We start from the raw sequence: 19,354 nt of genomic DNA, 5'->3' as shown, positions 1-19,354 counted from the left end.
TGACAGGTGGAAATTTTTATCAATGGGCAGGTTTGAATGGCAGTGCCATTCAAAATTGTTTGCTGTGGCTGACTTGGTGTTTCCATTTTCCACACACAAAAGAGTTTTACAGCTTTTAAACACTGAAAGCCCCTAATATTATTCCCCGGATCCCACTGACAAGAAATGCTAAATCCCAATGAATCCGAGTCACAACAGCCAAGGCACAAAGTCAAAAGCAAGTACAAAGTCCGAGCACAAGCCACAACTTCCAAATCCACACATAAAAGTCCGAAGTCCAGGCACAAGTCCAAATTCCACACACAGTAACCAAAGCCAAGGTCCAAGTCCAGAATCCAAGCACCAAAGTACAAGGTCTAGTCATGAGGTCAGAAACCAAGGCATGGTCCAGAATCAGGAAAACACAAAGTAAGAGTACACACACAATAGGGAAGCAAACAGACCAGTTGCCTCTAACTTTACTTTGCTGGGTCAAGTAGCTGCCAGCTGGTGCAGCTCATTAGGAGGGGCCAGCCATTGTGCTTCCCTCCTTTCAGCCCTGCATGCCCCTGGATAGGGATAGGTAGCAATTCTTCCTCATCCGTAGTAATCAAATTCAGATGCACCATTGCTTCTGCCTGGTCATCGGGACATTCTTCTCTGCCCATTGCTTCTGCCTAGTCATCCATCTCTTCTCTCTCCTATTCAGCCAGGCTCTTGCCTGGTCGCTCCTCCAACAGCCCTGGCTGCTCCTCTTCCTCTTGCCCACTGCCTCCTGGTTCACACTCCCTTATGTTTTTATGACACTCATCTGTGATCCGCTCAGAAGTTCCTGAATCTCTTCCTTGTCATCCCAGCTCCATCTGGGACAACTGTTACAGTACCATTTGGTATGCTGAGAACCATTGGAAGTACCATGAATAGTTTATGCCATAATTTTTCAACTTCAATTTTCAGATCTTGATAGTTTGTGGTCTTTCCCAGTTCTTTATCTTCTACTCCACTATCCTCTGATATTGCCACATCAATTATCCACACTTTCTTCTTTTTAAGTACATTTCAATCTGGTGTACTATAAGCCAGGATGTCACTTTGTATATGTCATATATATGTTACTTTGTCATGCCTCACAATCACTGTGAGTAATTTCACAGAGTAAATTCATAGCATTCTTATGATCCGTATATTCTTAGGAGCCATATATTCAGCATTCTTATGACCCATATATCCAGCATTCAGCATTCTTATGATCCATATATCCAGCATTCCTATATACCATATTTAGGATCTCACATAGCTAATACTTCTTCCCTATACTAACTGTGATACTCCCGACCCTGACCAATAAATAACTACACCTAGGACACATAACCACTGTAGCAACTCTAGCTGAGTCCAATCAATTATTCCAACTGATTATCTTTTACAGGCACTGCCCAAATGTTAATTGCCTTTATGATATTTCCTCCAATTAGCTTTGATCTCAAGATTTTCTGGACTTGCTTTATGTATTTTGTTGAAGTAGCTTCCTTGATTTGTTTGTGCAACAGGTCAAAGGCTTCCGACTCCCTAAGTACTTATACCATTCTTCTGGTGTTATTGCTTTTATCAACTCTTCGTTATCAAGTTTGAATCCATCATCTTCAATAATTTTTCCTGCAATTGTTGCACATTTGTCAATGCCAAATTGCATTTCAATGTATCTGCTAAACTCCTCAGGGCTTTTCAGCAGTGAGCTAAATTCAGCTTTTGTTTTCCCAAATAATTTTATATCATCCACGTAGAGCAAATGGGAAATTTTCGACACTTTTTTAGTCAGTTTATAGCCACAGTTTGTTTTGTTCAATGGCACCATCAAAAGTACAAATAACAGAGGTGACAATGTGTCGCTTTGGAAGATTCCTTGTTTGATTTCAAGTTCACCAAGTTCTTCTCCACAGGCCATCAATTTAGTTTGCCATAGCTTCATGGATGTTTTCCAGGAATTTCTGGATGTTGCTGCTAATTCCAAAAATGTCTAAGCATTTCTCAATCCAGCTGTGTGGAACAGAATAAAATGCTTTCTTATCAATCCAGGCCATGAACAAATTTGTTCGTCTTTTCTTTGAATTCTTCAAAACCAGATTTATCAATCATCAATTGGTCTTTGGTTCTTTTTTAATTTTTGTAGCACAATTCTGTTCTACAGGTAGCAAATCCTTGTTTTCTAGACATCCATAAATTTGGTTTGCAATAATGCCTGTAAGTAATTTGTATGTTGTTGGCAGACAAATGATTAGCTTTTAATTTTTGGGTTTATTTCCCTTTTTTGCATCCGTCTGAATCAAAAGGTTATTTCAGTTGTTACCATTTTTCACTTTTTGATGCTTCCAGAACTGATTCATCTAATTTTGCATTTAAACATGTTAGTGATTTCAAGCAGAATCCATGCAGCTCATCTAAACCAAGAGCACTTCCATTTTTGACCTTCTTTGCTTGTTTTTGCACCATTTCTTTTGTTATGTCAACATCTTCCATTCTAGTCACTTTTACTTTTAACCTGCTTGATCCATTTTGCATTTTCATTGTGTTTTTGTTGTTTTCCTGCAAGTTCTTCCAAAATTTCAGGGTATTTTTTTGCTAGGTTTTTCACTTGTAGTAGCACTATGTCCACTTTCAAGGGTCTTATAGAAATAATGCTGGTTCACTCAAAATTGTGGATTTTGCTGAAACTGCATTATTCAGGTATCCTATAACTTTATTTTCCCTGCAATAGCTATACCTCCTTGTTTCAACTCTTCAACCACAACTGCAATTTCCTTGTTTTCCAGGTCATATCTTCTTGTCAGGCTAATTCTGGTTTTTTTTATTCTTCAGGTTTCCTTGCCTCAAATTCTTCAAATTGCTTATAATCCTTGTAATTTAAATCCAATCGAATTATCTTTATTTTTTAACTCCAGCCGGATTTTCCACTTTGGTTTTCCATTCTTAATTGCTTTATTCTTTCTAATTTTCAAGACCAATTCTTCAATAGTAACGTAAGTGCTGTGTACATTAGTTGGTGTTTGAGGTAATGTTTCTGTTGGAGTAGTCTCAAGAGCTTCATTCACCATCTTCAATAATTTAACTAAACTTTTCTTACTAACTTAATTCAGTTTTGGCAATCGAATTCTTTCAGTGTTTCCATCTGAGTCTTAATCTTCTCTGTTAATTCAGATCTAGATGTTGGCTCTTCAAGATCTAATCCAGCTCTTGTACTGTTGTTGTTGTTGCTGCTGCTGCTGTTGTTGTTGATTTAAGCTTCAATTCCATTCACAGTCTGAGACTGGTAAAAACTTAACAGTTCAAGTCCTAATCAAGAATTTAAGAGCTATTAAGGTAACATCTGAATATATAGGCAGTTCTGAGAAAGATTTTTTTTGTAATGTTTGAATATTCAGGTCTAATAATTTTAAATTTTCCATGTATCTACGCAACTCTTTGAGTATTGCTCCAAGTGCTCCTATTATTATTGGTGTAATCACTGATTTCTTCCTCCACAAATGCTCAACTTCAATTTGCAGATTGTGATATTTTTTTAAACTGTTTCTCTTCAATTTGTGCATCACCTGGTATTGTAATATCAATGAACCAGACTTTTACTTTCCTATAATAGTGATATCAGGCATGTTGTGGGCCAGATGTCTGTATGTTTGGATTCGAACGTTCCACATTGTTACTGTTATTGTTCCAGACTATCTACCTTTTGAATAATGAAAATGCAAGATTCTACAATGGATACAAATAACTTCTAATTGTTTTAAGGATTGACCTACAATTTATCTCAATGGAAGCAAACAGCAATCTGCCTTTGGTAAAGCAATGAGTGAGTAGTCAAGGATTTTATAGGACCTGACATATCTGTAATTTGTATGGATTCCAATCTTACTCTAGATCTTCAGTGAAATATTAAATCAAGTTCTAGTATTTTACTCTGTTTGTAAGGATCTGTGCATAAACACTGAAACTCAGTACAGATAGCCAAACTGATTTCAGCAATATTAGTTTAGAATTCTGTATTCGTTATTTTCTTTCTCAAATAAACCTCTTTTGTTTGCCTGGTTTAAATTTTAAAAAACCTCAATTATAATTTCTTCACCTGCAAACTTGTAAGCTTAAGAGTTGTTGCTCTTCTAAAGGTAATGGTGAGAAGATAAGCTCTAATACATTTTCTCTATAATTTTCAAACAATATGATGAAACAATCTATTTTAGAAAGTCACATAAAGGAGAAAAGTTCCCAGAAAATTTGCCACTGCTATACAAAGCGTGTATGATCATTCTGACTTTCAGTGTAAAAATATGTTTGGAAATATGCAGCCTTCTTGACTTTCCACATTTTCATTCAATTCAATTCAATTATATTGAATTCCAACAGCTGCATGGACATCTGTGGGAAGTGACATAGGGCAACATAACTATATTAAATTACATATTTGCTTACTGCATTATAGTACAATGGTTGGGGAGAGTATATCATGACACCACAAAATTCATATGGCTATTTTCATGACATGATTGGCACCAAACATCAATGGTATCTTGAGCAAAATTCCTCTGTCGAAAACTTTTTCAGAAGTGTGCTTACATAACCACCAGGGGGAGACCTGCTCTTAAAAAAGTCCCTCACAATTTTGGAAAAATCATCCAATTTTCATGTTGGGTATTATATTTTGTGATTAAATTCTGAATCTGTCGGATTTGGGGGGGAAAGCCAATTTGGTGTAGTGGTTAAGGCACAAGTCTAGAAACCAAGAGACTGTGAGTTCTAGTCCGACCTTAAATATAAAAGCCAGATGAGTGACTTCGGTCACACTCTTTCAGCCCAATCTACTTCATAGGGTTGCAGTTGTGATAAAAATAGGAGGAAGAAGGAATATTAGACATTGTTTTATAAATAACACAAGGTGGGGAATATAACAGGGAAAAAAAACCTAAGAAATAAGGAATAAACTAAGTGCCAAATGATTAATGCTACCTTTATTACCAGAACAGATTAAAGGATGATTTATAAACTCATTGAGTAGACAGACTAGTCTGTGTAAGGAAGTTTAATTTGATTCCATAATTAATTTTAGAGTCCTTGAAAAGAAAACAGACTGCCATGGGGAATGTCCTTGTCCCCTACCACCCAAAGTTTTAACAGTAGGAAAGGGGAATAGAAGAAATACCAAATTCTTAAAGTCACACAAATAAGAGTACAGTAAATATTTGACAGGCCTAATGTGGGGAATGTGAAAAGAGCAACCAAAATTGAGAGTAGCAGAATAGACTTTGTATTTAGTCCTCTCCCAGCCCAAAATAAACAGTTACGGCAATTATTTTGGCAGATCCAACTTAATAGATACTTGTGAAATTAGTAGGCCAGCAATAATTATGTTGCAAAATCATTTATTTACCACATGTGATAAAAATATTTGGAGGATGTGGGAAACTAAGATGAGGAAAACAAAAGGATACAGCCAGCATTCTAAATAACCTGAAATTGAATCAACCTAGATCCGTGATGGCGAACCTATGGCACGCGTGCCACAAGTGGCACGCGGAGCCATTTGTCAGGGCACGCGAGGCGCTGCCCTGTCAGCTGGCCAGCGCACATGCGCGCGCTGGCCAGCTGAGTTCACCTTTTTAAAAGCTATTTTTCGTCTTCCCCAGGCTCCAGAGGCTTTATAGGAGCCTGGGGAGGGCGAAAAGAACCTCCCCCGCCCCCCCGGAGGCTTCAGGGACCGTCCCTGAAGCCTTCGGAACGCTTAAAACCACCCTCCAAGCAAACCGGAAGTGACTTCCGGTTTGCTCGGAGGGTCATTTTAAGCGCTCCGAAGGCTTCAGGGACCGTCCGGGGTTTTCCTGAAGCCTTCAGAGCGCTTAAAACGACCCTCCGAGCAACCCGGAAGTCACTTCCGGTTTGCTCGGAGGGTCGTTTTAAGCGCTCCGAAGGCTTCAGGAAAGCCTCTGGACAGTCCCTGAAACCTCCGGAGGGCCTCCGGGGGGGCGGGGGAGGCTCTTTTCGCCCTCCCCAGGCTCCTATAAAGCCCCTGGAGCCTGGGTAGGGCAAAAAAATGTAAAAATGGGGGTGGTCGCGCGTTTTGAGCACATGCGCACTGGGGTGGTCGCACGTTGCATTATGGGTGCGGCACGCCTGCACTCGACCCCCCTGCGCTCCCCCCACTTGTGGCACGCGAGCAAAAAAAGGTTCGCCATCACTGACCTAGATCCATATTTAGCAAGCAGTTCATTTTACTTTTGAGCAAAGGAAAGGACTTTTCTCTAAAGCAAATTAAATTACGCTGTCAAAGAAGACAATGGAGAAGATGACTAAGAGGCTTGTTTATTGTCTTATGCAAGCCCTAGCTACCATCTTGTAAGACAGGGGTTCCTAAATCTTCTGGCATCAAACCTCTCTTAATCTTAACGTATAAGTGTGCTAGTCATTCCCGACTCTAGGGGGCAGTGCTCATCTCCGTTTCAAAGCCGAAGAGCCAGCACTGTTCGAAGATGTCTCTGTGGTCATGTGGCCGGCATGACTAAACGTCAAAGGCCGTGCACTGTTACCTTCCCACCAAAGATGGTCCCTATTTTTCTACTTGTATTTTTACATGCTTTCGAACTGCTAGGCTGGCAGAAGCTGGGATAAGTAACAGGAGTTCACATGGCGCTAGGGATTCAAATCACCAAACTGCCAACCTTTCTGATCGACAAGCTCAGCGTCTTAGCCACTGAGCCACCTCTGATACTCTTCCCCTAAAAACATAATGAAACTTTGGAAAAGATTGATATATTGTAATAATGCGCTGAAATGTTCTTCACAACTTGCATGAATTCTGCCCACACCTCTTCAAGAGATGTACTCCTCACAGTTTTACTCATGCTTTGCTGCAATCTAGTAGTCAGGAGAATATTTGGAAGCCTGATACAAGAGCCTTACAATCAATTTTCAAACAGCATTTGAGAAGAGAAGAAGAAAGAAAGAAAATGGCAGCATCAAGGACTATGATCTTAGGCCTAACAAGTTTTTTGTTCTCACATGGTTTCACCTATCTAATTGACAGAATCAGTTATATCTGTTCCTTGCTTCTAATGCTATAATGCTATGAAGTTCACAGGATTTTATTGGTATCTATAACAGATCTGGAAGAGGAAGGATAGTGGAAACAACTCACCAGTTCTGTATGAGGCTGATAACCTGTGAATAGGTTTTCCCAATGATGCTTTCACCATTTACTTTAACCAGTCGATCTCCTGCAAAAAAATAAAAAGACAGGAAACTGAGAAAGCACAGCCTTCTTACATCCATTGCATCTTGCACTGAAAGCAAAGAAGAGAAAAGAGAAAGCATATTTTACTGATAAAATTTGCCAAACCATTTTTATTATTTATTCATTCGTTTAACTTATATGTCACCCCTCTTGTCTAGCGACAACACTAGTCAGCATATAAAATAAATAAAAACAAGATAAAGCATTCAAATATTAACATTAACGTTACAATTCACAAAGATAGTAAGGAAGATAGCAAGGTACAATCTACATTTAAAAAAAAAAACCTTTGAATTTAGATGTTCTGCAGTAGGAAAAGTAACACTTTAAAAAAAAGCATAGCTTGAAAAAAAAAGAGATGCTTTTTGGAATAAAGTAATTGCTTTTTAAAAAATGTGTTGTTTTAATTTCTAAAATGAACTAAAATTAAAAGGTTAAAAGACACAAATCAAACAAAATAGAAAAAAGAAGGAAACAACAAAAATATATTATATCATTAATACAAGAAATCATTCCAACAAATGTTTATGTACATTGTTAAAACTTGAACAGATGGAATATTGATCAGTTTTTCCATTACATTAATGGAGGCAATTTATAAATAGAAAGCAGGTTACTTTCCATTCAAATTTGTAAATCTCGAATCACCCTCTTTCCAAGAGAATATGAGTGTGAGAGAAATTGCTGTGCTTCATGAGGGTAAATCTGTAATTCCTCATACAATGATAATAAATTTATGGTGGAGATCAGCTATAAATGGTTTCTTTTTGTCTAAAGTCTCATTTAAAATGGAAATTGGTTAGGAGCTTTAATTAATATTGAAGACTATAAGCTTATTCTGGAAAAAGCTGGTATCTTCAGACAGAACCTGATAGATGGGTAGGAAAACAGATTCCTGATTTGTATAGAGAAATAAAGAATCATAGGGAACAATGTTTTTATGTATATGTCACCGTGAAAGACCGAAATTGGTGAATGTCGACATTCACCGGTGAATGGAAAGACCGAAATTGGTGAATGTCGACATTCACCGGTGAATGTCGACACATACCAATTTCGGTCTTTCACGGTGACATATATATAACGAGTCAGCGTAACGCTTTACTTTTGCTTTTCAATTCGTGGTCCTGGAAACTACTCGTTCTAACCGCGCAGGATCGCAGGTTTTTAAAAAAAAGAAGTCCGTGAATAGAAGATGCTTAAAAGGAAGCGAGGAGCCGAGGTGTCGAGAGGATAAGGGTATTAGGATAAGGGTATTAGGGTAAGGGTGTCGAGAGGATAAGGGTATTTAGCAAATATTTCGGACATATACCAAGCGACTATGTGAATGTCGACATTCACCGGTGAATGTCGACATTCACCAGATTTCGGACTTTCACAGTAACATATACACTAAAACCAAGGAAATTGGAGAGATGAATGTGCATAAGGCAGCAACATGGAGTATTTTCCGTATTTGCACAGTGCTTGTTTTAGTTTACTAATACGAAGATCTCCAAATAACAGTATGAAAAAACAGGACGAAAAAAATCAAATGAGAATTGTTTTTTCAAACTTCTACATAAAGTCATGTTATACAAAACTCTTAAGTGGGCCAATAATGAGGATCTTGGTGCATTAGTTAACCTCCCAAGAGGTAAATGTAGTCATGCATAAGATTTAATTTATTCCTCTGTCCCAAGTGTCTTGGCAACTGCTGATGTGAGATGAATTAATCCTTATCTCTTACATAATTGAGATATCCAGTGAAAAAGGAACCATCCCACACATTTCATCTCTATATCTGATTTGGTTTTTACTCTTCCGGAAGAGAAACAGAAAAGGGAGGGGAGAACCGTTGAAACTTTTGTGGAATTTATCTTTTTTTCCCCTTTCTGCTTCAGTTTGGGAAAAAAGAAAAGGATATGATGCAGGAGGTAACAGCTTGGAAGACTGGTTGTTTCAATATAGATCCAACCATCCCTGTGTGCTATTAGTGCATAGTAGCTACTAACAGGGAACAGGGGAAATGGGTTGATCATGTCATTAAAATACTGACATATAGCTGTAATAAAGACATTCATATCTTACCTGTCTGGAGACCAGCCTGATGTGCTGGCCCATCTTCCTTTACATTTTTGACAAAGATGGTGTCCATGGGTTCCAACCGGTTCCGTGGAGGCGCTGTATGTTGATGATTAAATATACATATATATAGTACCAGGAGTTTTGATATCTGTCTTATTTATTTGCATGTTCTATGATAAAGCCATGCAGAATTCTGAGAACTGAATTATGGCAACAACAAATTGTTTGGCAGGCTGTCTATGAAATTAAATGAAATGGGAACTTTATGCAAAATTATCCCAACATTCCCTGAAAAATAATCATATGGCATTACAAAATTCATGGACAGAAAGAAAAAGAGGACAAACAACAACAAAGTAGATGGATTTAATTACAGCAGCAATGGGCACATCACTGGAAGACCTGAACATCTATACTGAAGGTAGATCATCCTGGGGAAAAAAATCTATGTATATGGTCACTAAGAGCTGATATCAATGTGATGGCACATTATCATCATCATCCAATTAAAAAATAATAATGCACAGCTGTTTTCCATGACTACTACAATACTGCCCTGATTTAACTATTCAAATAGTGCTCAGTGCCTACATCTTAAAGGGAGCATCCAGAAAAGTCAAAATATTTTTATGAAAGAAAAAGAGAAAAAATGTATTTCTGATGGGCTGGGATGGCATTAAGTCTGCTCAATTTAGTATTCTGCTTCAAGGCACTGGAATTGCATCCTGTCTTCCAAATGGAAAAGAGAGAGAAAATAGTTAATTAAAACTTAACTGACTTCACACTGATTCTCTTACAGTGCCTTTAAAAATATACTGAAATTGGCAGCCAGACATCTCAGTAGAACTCATGGCTCTCTAACTATTATAAGTTGATGTATTTGCCATACGCTAAATAAATATTTAAAATGCAAAACAAAAAAAAAACTGAAATTGCCTTAATCTTTTCAAATCCTTGATGTCATTCTTTTAAAAGACTTAACAGATATGACTACAAACGCTCCATCACATACATCCTTTCTCAGATTTTTCCAATCATTGCTGGTTGGAACATTGCTGAGAATTCTGGAACTGTAGTCCACATATCAAGAAGGCACTTAAATTAGGGAAGGTTGAATTCATTTTGAAAGGAGGATTTATAAATCACATATAGTATGTAGATATAAAATGGGTGGTTTGTTTGGAAGACTTCAAACCAAATATATTATATATTTAGTTTGAAGTCTTCCAAACAAACCACTTTTTTTTTCTTTTTACTTAAAAGAATGCAATAGAAATTCAACTGTAATTTTAACATGGAGAAAAATATTTATAATTGTTTGACTTCCATCTTACGATGGGTTTTGACCTAAGTAAAAAATTATATTGCCAAACACTACCTAACCATTTTCAGTGGGTCACTTTTTGGCAAAGTAAATGAATGCAATCCACAAAAGGAATATTATGTGTATAGTGCTACTTCCAAAAGAGCTGCCCATCAATGCTGCTCTCCTCGTCACCCCAGCTATATAATCCCTCCACCCAAATTTATTTGGTCCCCCAAAGAGAGAGAGCCAGCTTACTAATAGCCCGTATGTACATTGTAAGTGTCTCACTGGTGAGATGATGCTAATCTATAGCATTTCCTATCAATGGCGTCTGTGTATGTGTTGGAAGATGGGTTTGGCATGTCCTTCCCCGTAGGGTCATTGGGCTAAAATTGTGTTTCTGAGGTCTGCCTGGTAGTGAATGCCACCTCTGCCATCCTGTGGCCCAAAGAGTCTTATGTCAGTCTTTGCAGGGAATGAATCACCCTTTTTTGGTCTTGATTATCTAGGTTCAGCTGGCATGGACAGGACTTTCTCTGGGAGTATGTCAGGTTGTCTCTTGTTCTGCATTTCTAGCTGTTGCGTAGAATGCTTACTGGCCTGCCCTTACTAGTGCTCCTATTCCTGCACATGGGAAACAAATTCAGGTGCTTCTGGCCTAAGTGCTCCTGGTCCAGTACTTGTGTCTGACATGGGTGGGTCCACCTCAAAGACCTTGAGTGATAATAACCAGTTCATATAGCTCTCCTCCTAATCACTGTCCTCTCCTCCTCCTCCTTCTTTGGCACAGAAGGCGGATGTATAGAAATCACTGGACCTCTCATCTCTGGGTGGGATTCCACGGGAGGTAATGTATGCTGCTGGGAGACACGTACTCTCTAATCCAAAGGTAGGAGAGGGTTTCTGTACCACATCTTCAGTGGTCCCATGGCCTTGTCTGGGCGGATCCGGTATACTGGTACTCACTGGTTTCTCACAAACAATGTAGAGTTGGGAGTTCCACCAATCAGCTGGTTTATGTTTCTCTGGGATGCCCAGATTCCTCAGTAGCACTTAATCACCTGGCTGCAAGTTCTGGATTCTCACCTTCAGGTCATCAATCCTTTTGTTCCTGCAGTCTCGGATCTCTGAGATAGACTGGGCCCTCTCATATGCAGTTTTCAGATTCCTCTTCAACCTGTCCACATAATTTCAGACAAGCCAATGTGGTCTGGTCTAATGAAACTCCAAATGCTAAGTCTAATGGCAATTGGGCTTTCCTACCAAACATCAGCCATAGGGAGAGTATCCAGTAGCCGCGTTTTCCATACTGTTGTATGCATGCATCAGGACAGAAATGTGTCCACTCCAGTGCTGCTTTTGTTCTGCAGTTCAGTGTTCCTAACATATAAAGGAGAGTGCGGTTACACTTCTCAGGCTGCAGATCCCTTTGGGGATAATAGAGAATGGTGTATGGTTTCTGGATGCCCAACAAGTTGAGCAATTGTTTGATGAGCCAACCTCTCACAGTCTCTCCCTTGATCAGAGTGTATTCGCTGGAGCAACCCATAATGAACGAAGGAATTCTCCACTAGAACCTAGGCTACCATGACTGCCCATTGGTTTTCATTGGGAATGCTTGTGTGTAATGAGTGAAGTGGTCTGTCATCACTAATACATTCCCCTGCCCATTAATATCAGGCTCTAGATACAGAAAGTCAATTCAGACTAGCTCCATGGGCCCTTGGCAGTGTAGGTGGAGCAGACCTCGAAGATAGGGCCTTTTGCTGAATGCAGCATATACAGGACCTATAGTTCAACTTCTGCTCTCATACATGGCCAATAGAACTGATCCCTCAATGGTTTGAAGGTGCTTTCTTGCTCCAAATATACATGGCCGTTGTGTAATGTGAATAGTACTACTTTTCTATGTTTCTCTGGGAGGAACAGCTGCCACTTTTCCTCGAGGCCATTGGAGAGGCCTCTCCAATAAGACACCCCACTCCGAAGTTGGAACCGGTCACATTTTTTAAGCAGCAGCCAGACTGTCTTCAGGGAGTCGGTCAACAAGATTTCCCAATGACCACTCTGCACAGCCTTCAAGGTCAATCCACAGAGTGGCTCTTCCACCTGATCCCTTCTCAAATTCTTCTTGCTTAATATCTAGCATCCCCACTTCTCTCATCTGGGTGGGATTGCAGTATAACATGAGGACACTCGTATTATGACCCCAGGAACCTCGGCTCCCACTGTTCCTCTAACCCAGTTTTCGATCCTTTGATATATGGCTTGTGTAGCATTTGGGGATATCCTAGTCCACTCTTTGCCAGTGGCCTTAGTGCCATGAGGCCTTCTCAATAAGGCATCTGCTTCTCTGTTTCCTATTCCGGGCCAGTATTTTAGGCTAAAACGGAATCTGGACAAAGTGGCTAATCATTGATGTTGTGTCAAAGGTTTCAGAGTATCCAACAACTGGGGGGCCAAATGTTAGCTGAATATATAGATACCCTCATATGGGAATCTCTCCAATGTCCCAAATTTCCAAATTGCCCAACTTTTGTATGGTCAGGTGCTTCAGGTGCCTATCATGGCAATCCTGGTACAGTAATATCTCTTGTGCATCCAAGAGGGCCCGTGTGTAAATTTTCTACTTTATCTAGTAGTAGGTTATGATCTACTTTATCAAATGCCTTATTGAAGTCCAGGCAAATGATATCAACAGTATTCCTCTGGTCTACTAATTTTGTCACAAATATGTGACAAAATAACCTACTACTGGATAAAGTAGAAGAATGTGGGCTAGACAGCATCACCATCAGATGGATTTGTAACTGGCTGCTAACCACACTCAATGTGTAGTCCTCAATGGAACTGCATCTACATGGAGGGAAGTATGCAGCGGAGTACCCCAATGCTCTGTTTTAGGCCCAGTGCTCTTCAACATCTTTATCAATGACTTGGATGGGTGGCGAACTCATCAAATCTGCAGATGACATCAAGCTGGCAGGAACAGCAAACACTCCAGAAGATAGGCTTAAGATACAGAAGGATCTTGACAGGCTTGAACATTGGACGCTGTCTAACAAGATGAAATTCAATGGTGAAAAGAGTAAGGTTCTACATTTAGGCAAGAAAAACAAAATGCACAGGTACAGTATAGGTGGTACCTTGCTCAACAGTAGTAACTGTGAAAGGGATCTTGGAGTCCTAGTGGACAACCATTTAAATATGAGCCAGCAGTATGCAGCAGCTGCCAAAAAAGTCAACACAGTTCTAGGGTACATAAACAGAGGAATAGAATCAAGATCCCGTGAAGTGTTAATACCACTTTATAAGGCCTTGGGAAGGCCACACTTGGAATACTGCATTCAGTTTTGGTCACCACAATGTAGAAAAGATGTGGAGACTCTAGAAAGAGTGCAGAGAAGAGCAACAAAGATGATTTGGGGACTGGAGGCTAAAACATATGAAGAACGGTTGCAGGAACTGGGTATGTCTAGTTTAATGAAAAGAAGGACTAGGGGAGACATGATATCAGTGTCTCAATATCTCAGGGGCTGCTACAAAGAAGAGGGAGTCAAGCTATTCTTCAAAGCACCTGAGGGTAGGACAAGAAGCAATGGGTGGAAACTAATCAAGGAGAGAAGCAATTTAGAACTAAAGAGAAATTTCCTGACAATTAGAACAATTAATCAGTGGAACAACTTCAGTGGAACAACTGAAGGTCAGGTATACAACCCTTGCCCTGACATCCTTGAAGGCTCTTAATCCTAAAGCATTCTGGGATCCTTTCCTTCCACTCTAATACCACATAGAGTGAGAAGAATCTTTGTCCTCTTTGTATCTACCATGTAAACCCTCTGATCTGGGACATGGGCCCTCATTGCCTTTAGGATTTGATCAGGCATCCTCAGGGAGGGGGTCCACTGCTGCACTTGTCTCTATCTCACTGCTCTGTTCCTCACACCGCATAGTGACAGGGGTGGAATCCATTTGGCTCATTGCTCTGGATGGGGTCACACCCACCCCTTTGAAGAAAGGATAAAAGAAGATCCCAGATGAGCCCCCGTTTGTAACATTACCCCCAATAGGGCCACAAAAATCCAGATCCCTCTTCCCTTTTTCCCAAATAAATTGGGGTCCTTTGGCTTATAGTTACTAACCTAGTGTCTCAAGATCTCTCATTTTGATCATTCGCGTAGTTGCCTCTACCTCAGTTTTCCTCCTCAGTCCTGTCTCTAATCACTGGCTTGCTTTCTCACTACTCTCTCTGGATTAGCTTCACTCCCTCCCTCCCTCTGGATCAGTGTTGTTCTCCTTCTCTCTCTTTGGACCGGCTTACCTCTTCCCCCGCCCCTCTGTCTGGCTCCTACTGGCTCCCATGCAACTCTGCTAAGCAGGGACCAGGTGGTAGGGTGGTGACAGGGTAAGCTGAAAAATGCTTACCCCTCTATCCCTTCTCTCACCTCCTCCTCATCTGTTTCCTTTTTCCCATCTCCACTGTCTCTTTCCCCTCTTGTTGTTTTTCTGTCTCAATTTCTCTCCATCTTTCCTTCATCCCTTCTTTCTCTTTCCCTACACCATGAGTCTCCTTCCCTCCTTCCCTTTTCATCTCCCCTGAGCCGCCCCTTCCCCCCTAATTTCCAGCGGATGTCTGTGGGGTGCCATGTGGCAATTGGGAGCCCAGGTCACCTGTGCCACTCAGCAGGAGGTCCAGGGCTCCCTCTGCTACCCAGATGATCGCAGCCATCAACACTACTCTTTTCCACCACCCACTTGATCATGCTACACATGATAATTGGATATCAAGTTTTATAGTTTCCTGACTTTGTATACAATAAAGGCAAACAAACAAGAGTTCTGACTGGAGGGTGGTGAGGGGAGGGGGGGAGTTTGTGGCTCCTGCTTCAGATTGAGATTATCTGTATGTACATGGCCCTGTTTTCTTGTGAGCCTTGAAGGTTACTGCAGAAGGCTAATGTTGTATCCTTCTAGATAAAAATATGCCTTTCACTGCATTCGACCATTATAAGAATGATGGTCTTTGCATGCATATCAAGAATTCTATTTGTGACATTGCAGCGATTTTGCAAATGGAAAGAGTTTATTCATGATTTCACTGGTTCTGTCTGGGCTCAAAAGCAAAGCAGGGTTGAGCCTGCTGAATATGTGGATGAAAGTTATAGGGAATTTTAGGTAAGCTAGACTGGGAAATCAAAAACATCCTGAAGGCAGCAATGGCAAAGCAATTCTGTAGTATTGCCGATAAAATTATGCATATGCATTCATGAGATCACCAGAGGTCAAGCCTGACTCATAAGAGATTTTATGTTTTTATCCATTGAAGCACAAAGAGTAAATCAATCCTAACCTGTCTTCAGCAGAAGGGAGAAAGAGAGGGAAAACAAATATAACAAAAATTAATTAGAATACATGGATGAATTAAAATATCCAATGTATTGCATTCAAGAATAAAGTGGAAATAGGAAATGCATAAGGAAAGAAAGGGAACTAATGAGAAGAAATAATCCTTAAAAGAAGGTAAGTGCCAGTACTCATACAGAATCTTGCCAATGAGGCTTGCTTTTCCTGAGCTGATGGGAAAGGTATGACACAGGGAACAACCAATAAGAATCTGCAATGGCTGTGATATGGACTGAGCACCAACCCATCTCTGTTGCCAAACCACCATAATCAAGACTCAAAATTTTAAAATTGACTTTAGGAACAGAAGCAGCATAAGACACAAGCAGGTTAAACTGACATGTTAAATTGTCCTAGGTGTACACTTCCTCCTTCAACACCTTGACGGACATTAAACATTCTGTTTAGCACATGCATCTTATCCGAAGGAATGATCAAAGAAATACAGCAACATACCTGTTCTGTTTCCATTTTCTTCTTCCTGGAGGACAGAAAACAGAAGATGTTAAAACGCACATACCACTTACACTATACACAGATGTTCAGGGGAGAAGTCCTTTTTCATTTTACATTTTTTCTTTTTCTTTCTCTTTTTTTTTGGGGGGGGGGATTGCTTCCCTCTCCAAAGTATTTAACCTTACACTGGACAAAACAGCAGGTAGAATAGTTTAAGTAACTAATCCAGAGGTGGGTTTCTGCCAGTTCACCACGGGTTGGGCGAACTGGTAGTGGCGACGGCCATAGGCTCCACCCACCTGCCCGGACGCTTCTGCACATGCGCACGAGCAAACCAGTAGTAAAATAAATTGAAACCCACCACTGTACTAATCCTAAAAAAAAAGTAACTAGTAAAGGAAAGTTAAGCCTGCTATTGACTTTTCTTTTTAGAAAATCACAAAATTCCACGCACTGCTAAATTATGTTGCTGGAGCCTTAGAGATGCTGATAAAAAGGCATATAGGTTTGTCTCTTATTTTTAGCTAATGTTTGATAAGATTTATAATACAATGCAATGTATATGGATTTAACAGGCATTTGCCATAGATCAAAAAGTCATAAATGACACACCGGATTGAAATTATTATCCATAATTACTGATGCTGCAACAGAAATGCTTGTTATTACTTACATTAAATATTAATATAATAAAACATTTCTATATAAAACCGATGATATTTGAAAACCTGTAATTCTTCTTTTTAATCCAGGGTAGTGAAGAGCAGGAAAATTGTGTTCTAATAATAAAGATGCTGAAAGGTTTTTTTCCTCAACTGAAGCAAGACTAAAGAAATGGTGCAGAACCCAATTCCTGATTTCTAAATAGACTAGCACTTCATAATATATCAAAGTTCCGGTTCCAGGAAAGGGTTATAGTTCTAATTTATTTTATTTGTTTATTTGATTGTTCAGTTTCTATGGCTGCCCATTTCAGTCTATGACTCTGATTGGCTTACAATTCAAAAATTATAAACATTTTAAAATAATAGAAACAGTAAAACCAATAAAAACACTAAAACATCCAAATTAAATATATATGGGAGCAAGATACTTGGCCAGTTTAGCAATATAGCCAGGAACATCCAAATTGGGGGCCCTTAACACATTCAGCCCCAGGCTCAGGAACATAGCCACGTTTTAGGGTCTTAAGAAAAGGTAACAAGACTGGGGCCATTCTAACATTCAGTGCTGGTATACAATTCTAATGTATGTATTACTGACAGCAAATAATTGTTTATCATACATGTCATTTTCACTTATATAAATATTTTTGTTAATATATGTAATGTGCATCGCGATTTTTAAAAATCAATACACAAACTTTTTTTTTAATTTAAAAGCAGTGCAAAATTTACAGAATGTAGTCTGTAGTAAAGATACCTATTTAGTTCTGAACTGTTGTAATACAAATGTTGTTAATATTATTGTAGAAACAAGGGAACCCGAGAAACTGTGGAAGCAAAGATTAATACCAAGAATGTCATCAGCATTGCTCACAGGCAAGAGAGGAACTTGCAAATGCTGCCTTACGTTGGCTCACTTCTGCACCTGTTATACTCCTGTAAGTTCACCAGGTGATGGGGTCCTTTTATTAGAACTGAGCAGTCATGGGTTTAGTTCATACTGAACAGCCTATTACATTCCAAAACTAAATCTTATGTTCAAAAAGAATTGAAAAAAAATAGAATGTGCTATAAACAATGTGTGGAAATTCTACTGGGCTTGATCCAGTCTACTTATGCTGAAATAAATGAAGCAAATTAATCTTAACTGAAAGCCGATTGATTTAGATGAATCTCCTGTATGTATAATTAGTCTGATTGCAATCTGATGGAACTGACAAGCTATATTAATAGCACTTTTTTTTCAACCATGCTGCACTTTTCGTTTCGCTTTAACCTCTAAAATCAGTTGAGTAATAATATATCCTCGTTTAATAACCTTTAGTATTACCTATGATTGGCTATTGTAAAAGGAAACATCCACATGATTTTTGTTCTCAACTTACGAACACAATTGGGACTGGAATTTCCATTGCTAAGCAAAGTAATTGTTAAATGAATCATGTTATACTTTGGCAACACTTGTTAAGTAAATCACTGCAGTTTTTAAGTGACTCACATGATAATAAAGCAAATCCAACTTTCTCCATTGACTTGGATGTCAGAAGCCAACTGGGAAGGTTATAAATGGGGATCATATGACACAGGGATGCTGCAAACATCATAAATATATGCCGGTTGCCAAGTGCCCAAATTTTGGACAAGTGACTGGTGGGATGCTGTGATGGCTATAAGTGTGAGAATCTATTATAGGTCACTTTTTGAAGTGCTGTTCTAAGTTCAAAGTGTCACTAAAATAATGGTTGTATATCAAGGTCTACCTACAAAATTCTAGATGTATAACTGCGAAATTGTTATTTTCCTTTTTTTAAACTGAGGATAATAGATCCCATTCATGCTTCTGTGTGCAATACCACATATTTTCTTGGAACTGCATCTTTACCATTAAATTGGCTATCTAAAAATATAGTGACTAGTGTTCAATCATTGGAACATTTATTTGTAGATTTTAGGAGAAGATCATTTTAAATGTGACGTCCATAAATTTATGTAGCTTCTAAAGCATTTAGTGGCTTCCCTGATTTATACTATTGACCAGAACAGGTATGCAGCTATAGCTAAAAACAAGTTTTAGAATCATTACTATGTATGCAATTTATAAGATCCATATCAGCATTTGAAGCTATCATGTAAGTCAATTATCCATGTACTCATCTTGCTTTATCTCAAAGCTTCTTTAAATGAAATATTTTCAATCTACTATAG

General features: G+C 39.1%; 1 protein-coding gene across 5 annotated transcripts in view; it reads right to left on the bottom strand.

Moving 5' to 3' along the window:
• ARHGAP23 (Rho GTPase activating protein 23) overlaps window positions 1-19,354 on the bottom strand; it is a 201,909-nt gene that overhangs the window by 78,356 nt on the left and 104,199 nt on the right. For 4 of the 5 annotated variants that reach the window (XR_014173530.1, XM_081932088.1, XM_081932090.1 and 1 more), the window contains exons 3-5: window positions 16,485-16,509; window positions 9,323-9,415; window positions 7,157-7,235 (exon numbers count right to left, since the gene is read on the bottom strand). Coding sequence is in view for 4 of the 5 variants with exons in the window: in XM_081932088.1 (XP_081788214.1) it covers window positions 7,157-7,235; window positions 9,323-9,415; window positions 16,485-16,509 (197 nt within the window). In the remaining variant the exon portion in view is untranslated. The remainder of the gene's footprint in view (window positions 1-7,156; window positions 7,236-9,322; window positions 9,416-16,484; window positions 16,510-19,354) is intronic. The other variant, XM_081932089.1, reaches the window with a different exon arrangement.

This window comes from Natrix helvetica (genome assembly GCF_964273705.1).
Source record: "Natrix helvetica genome assembly, chromosome: Z".
In the NCBI taxonomy this organism is placed as follows: Eukaryota; Metazoa; Chordata; class Lepidosauria; order Squamata; family Natricidae; genus Natrix; species Natrix helvetica.
Note: the sequence above shows the minus strand (reverse complement) of the source record. Positions and strands in the feature narration are given on the sequence as shown.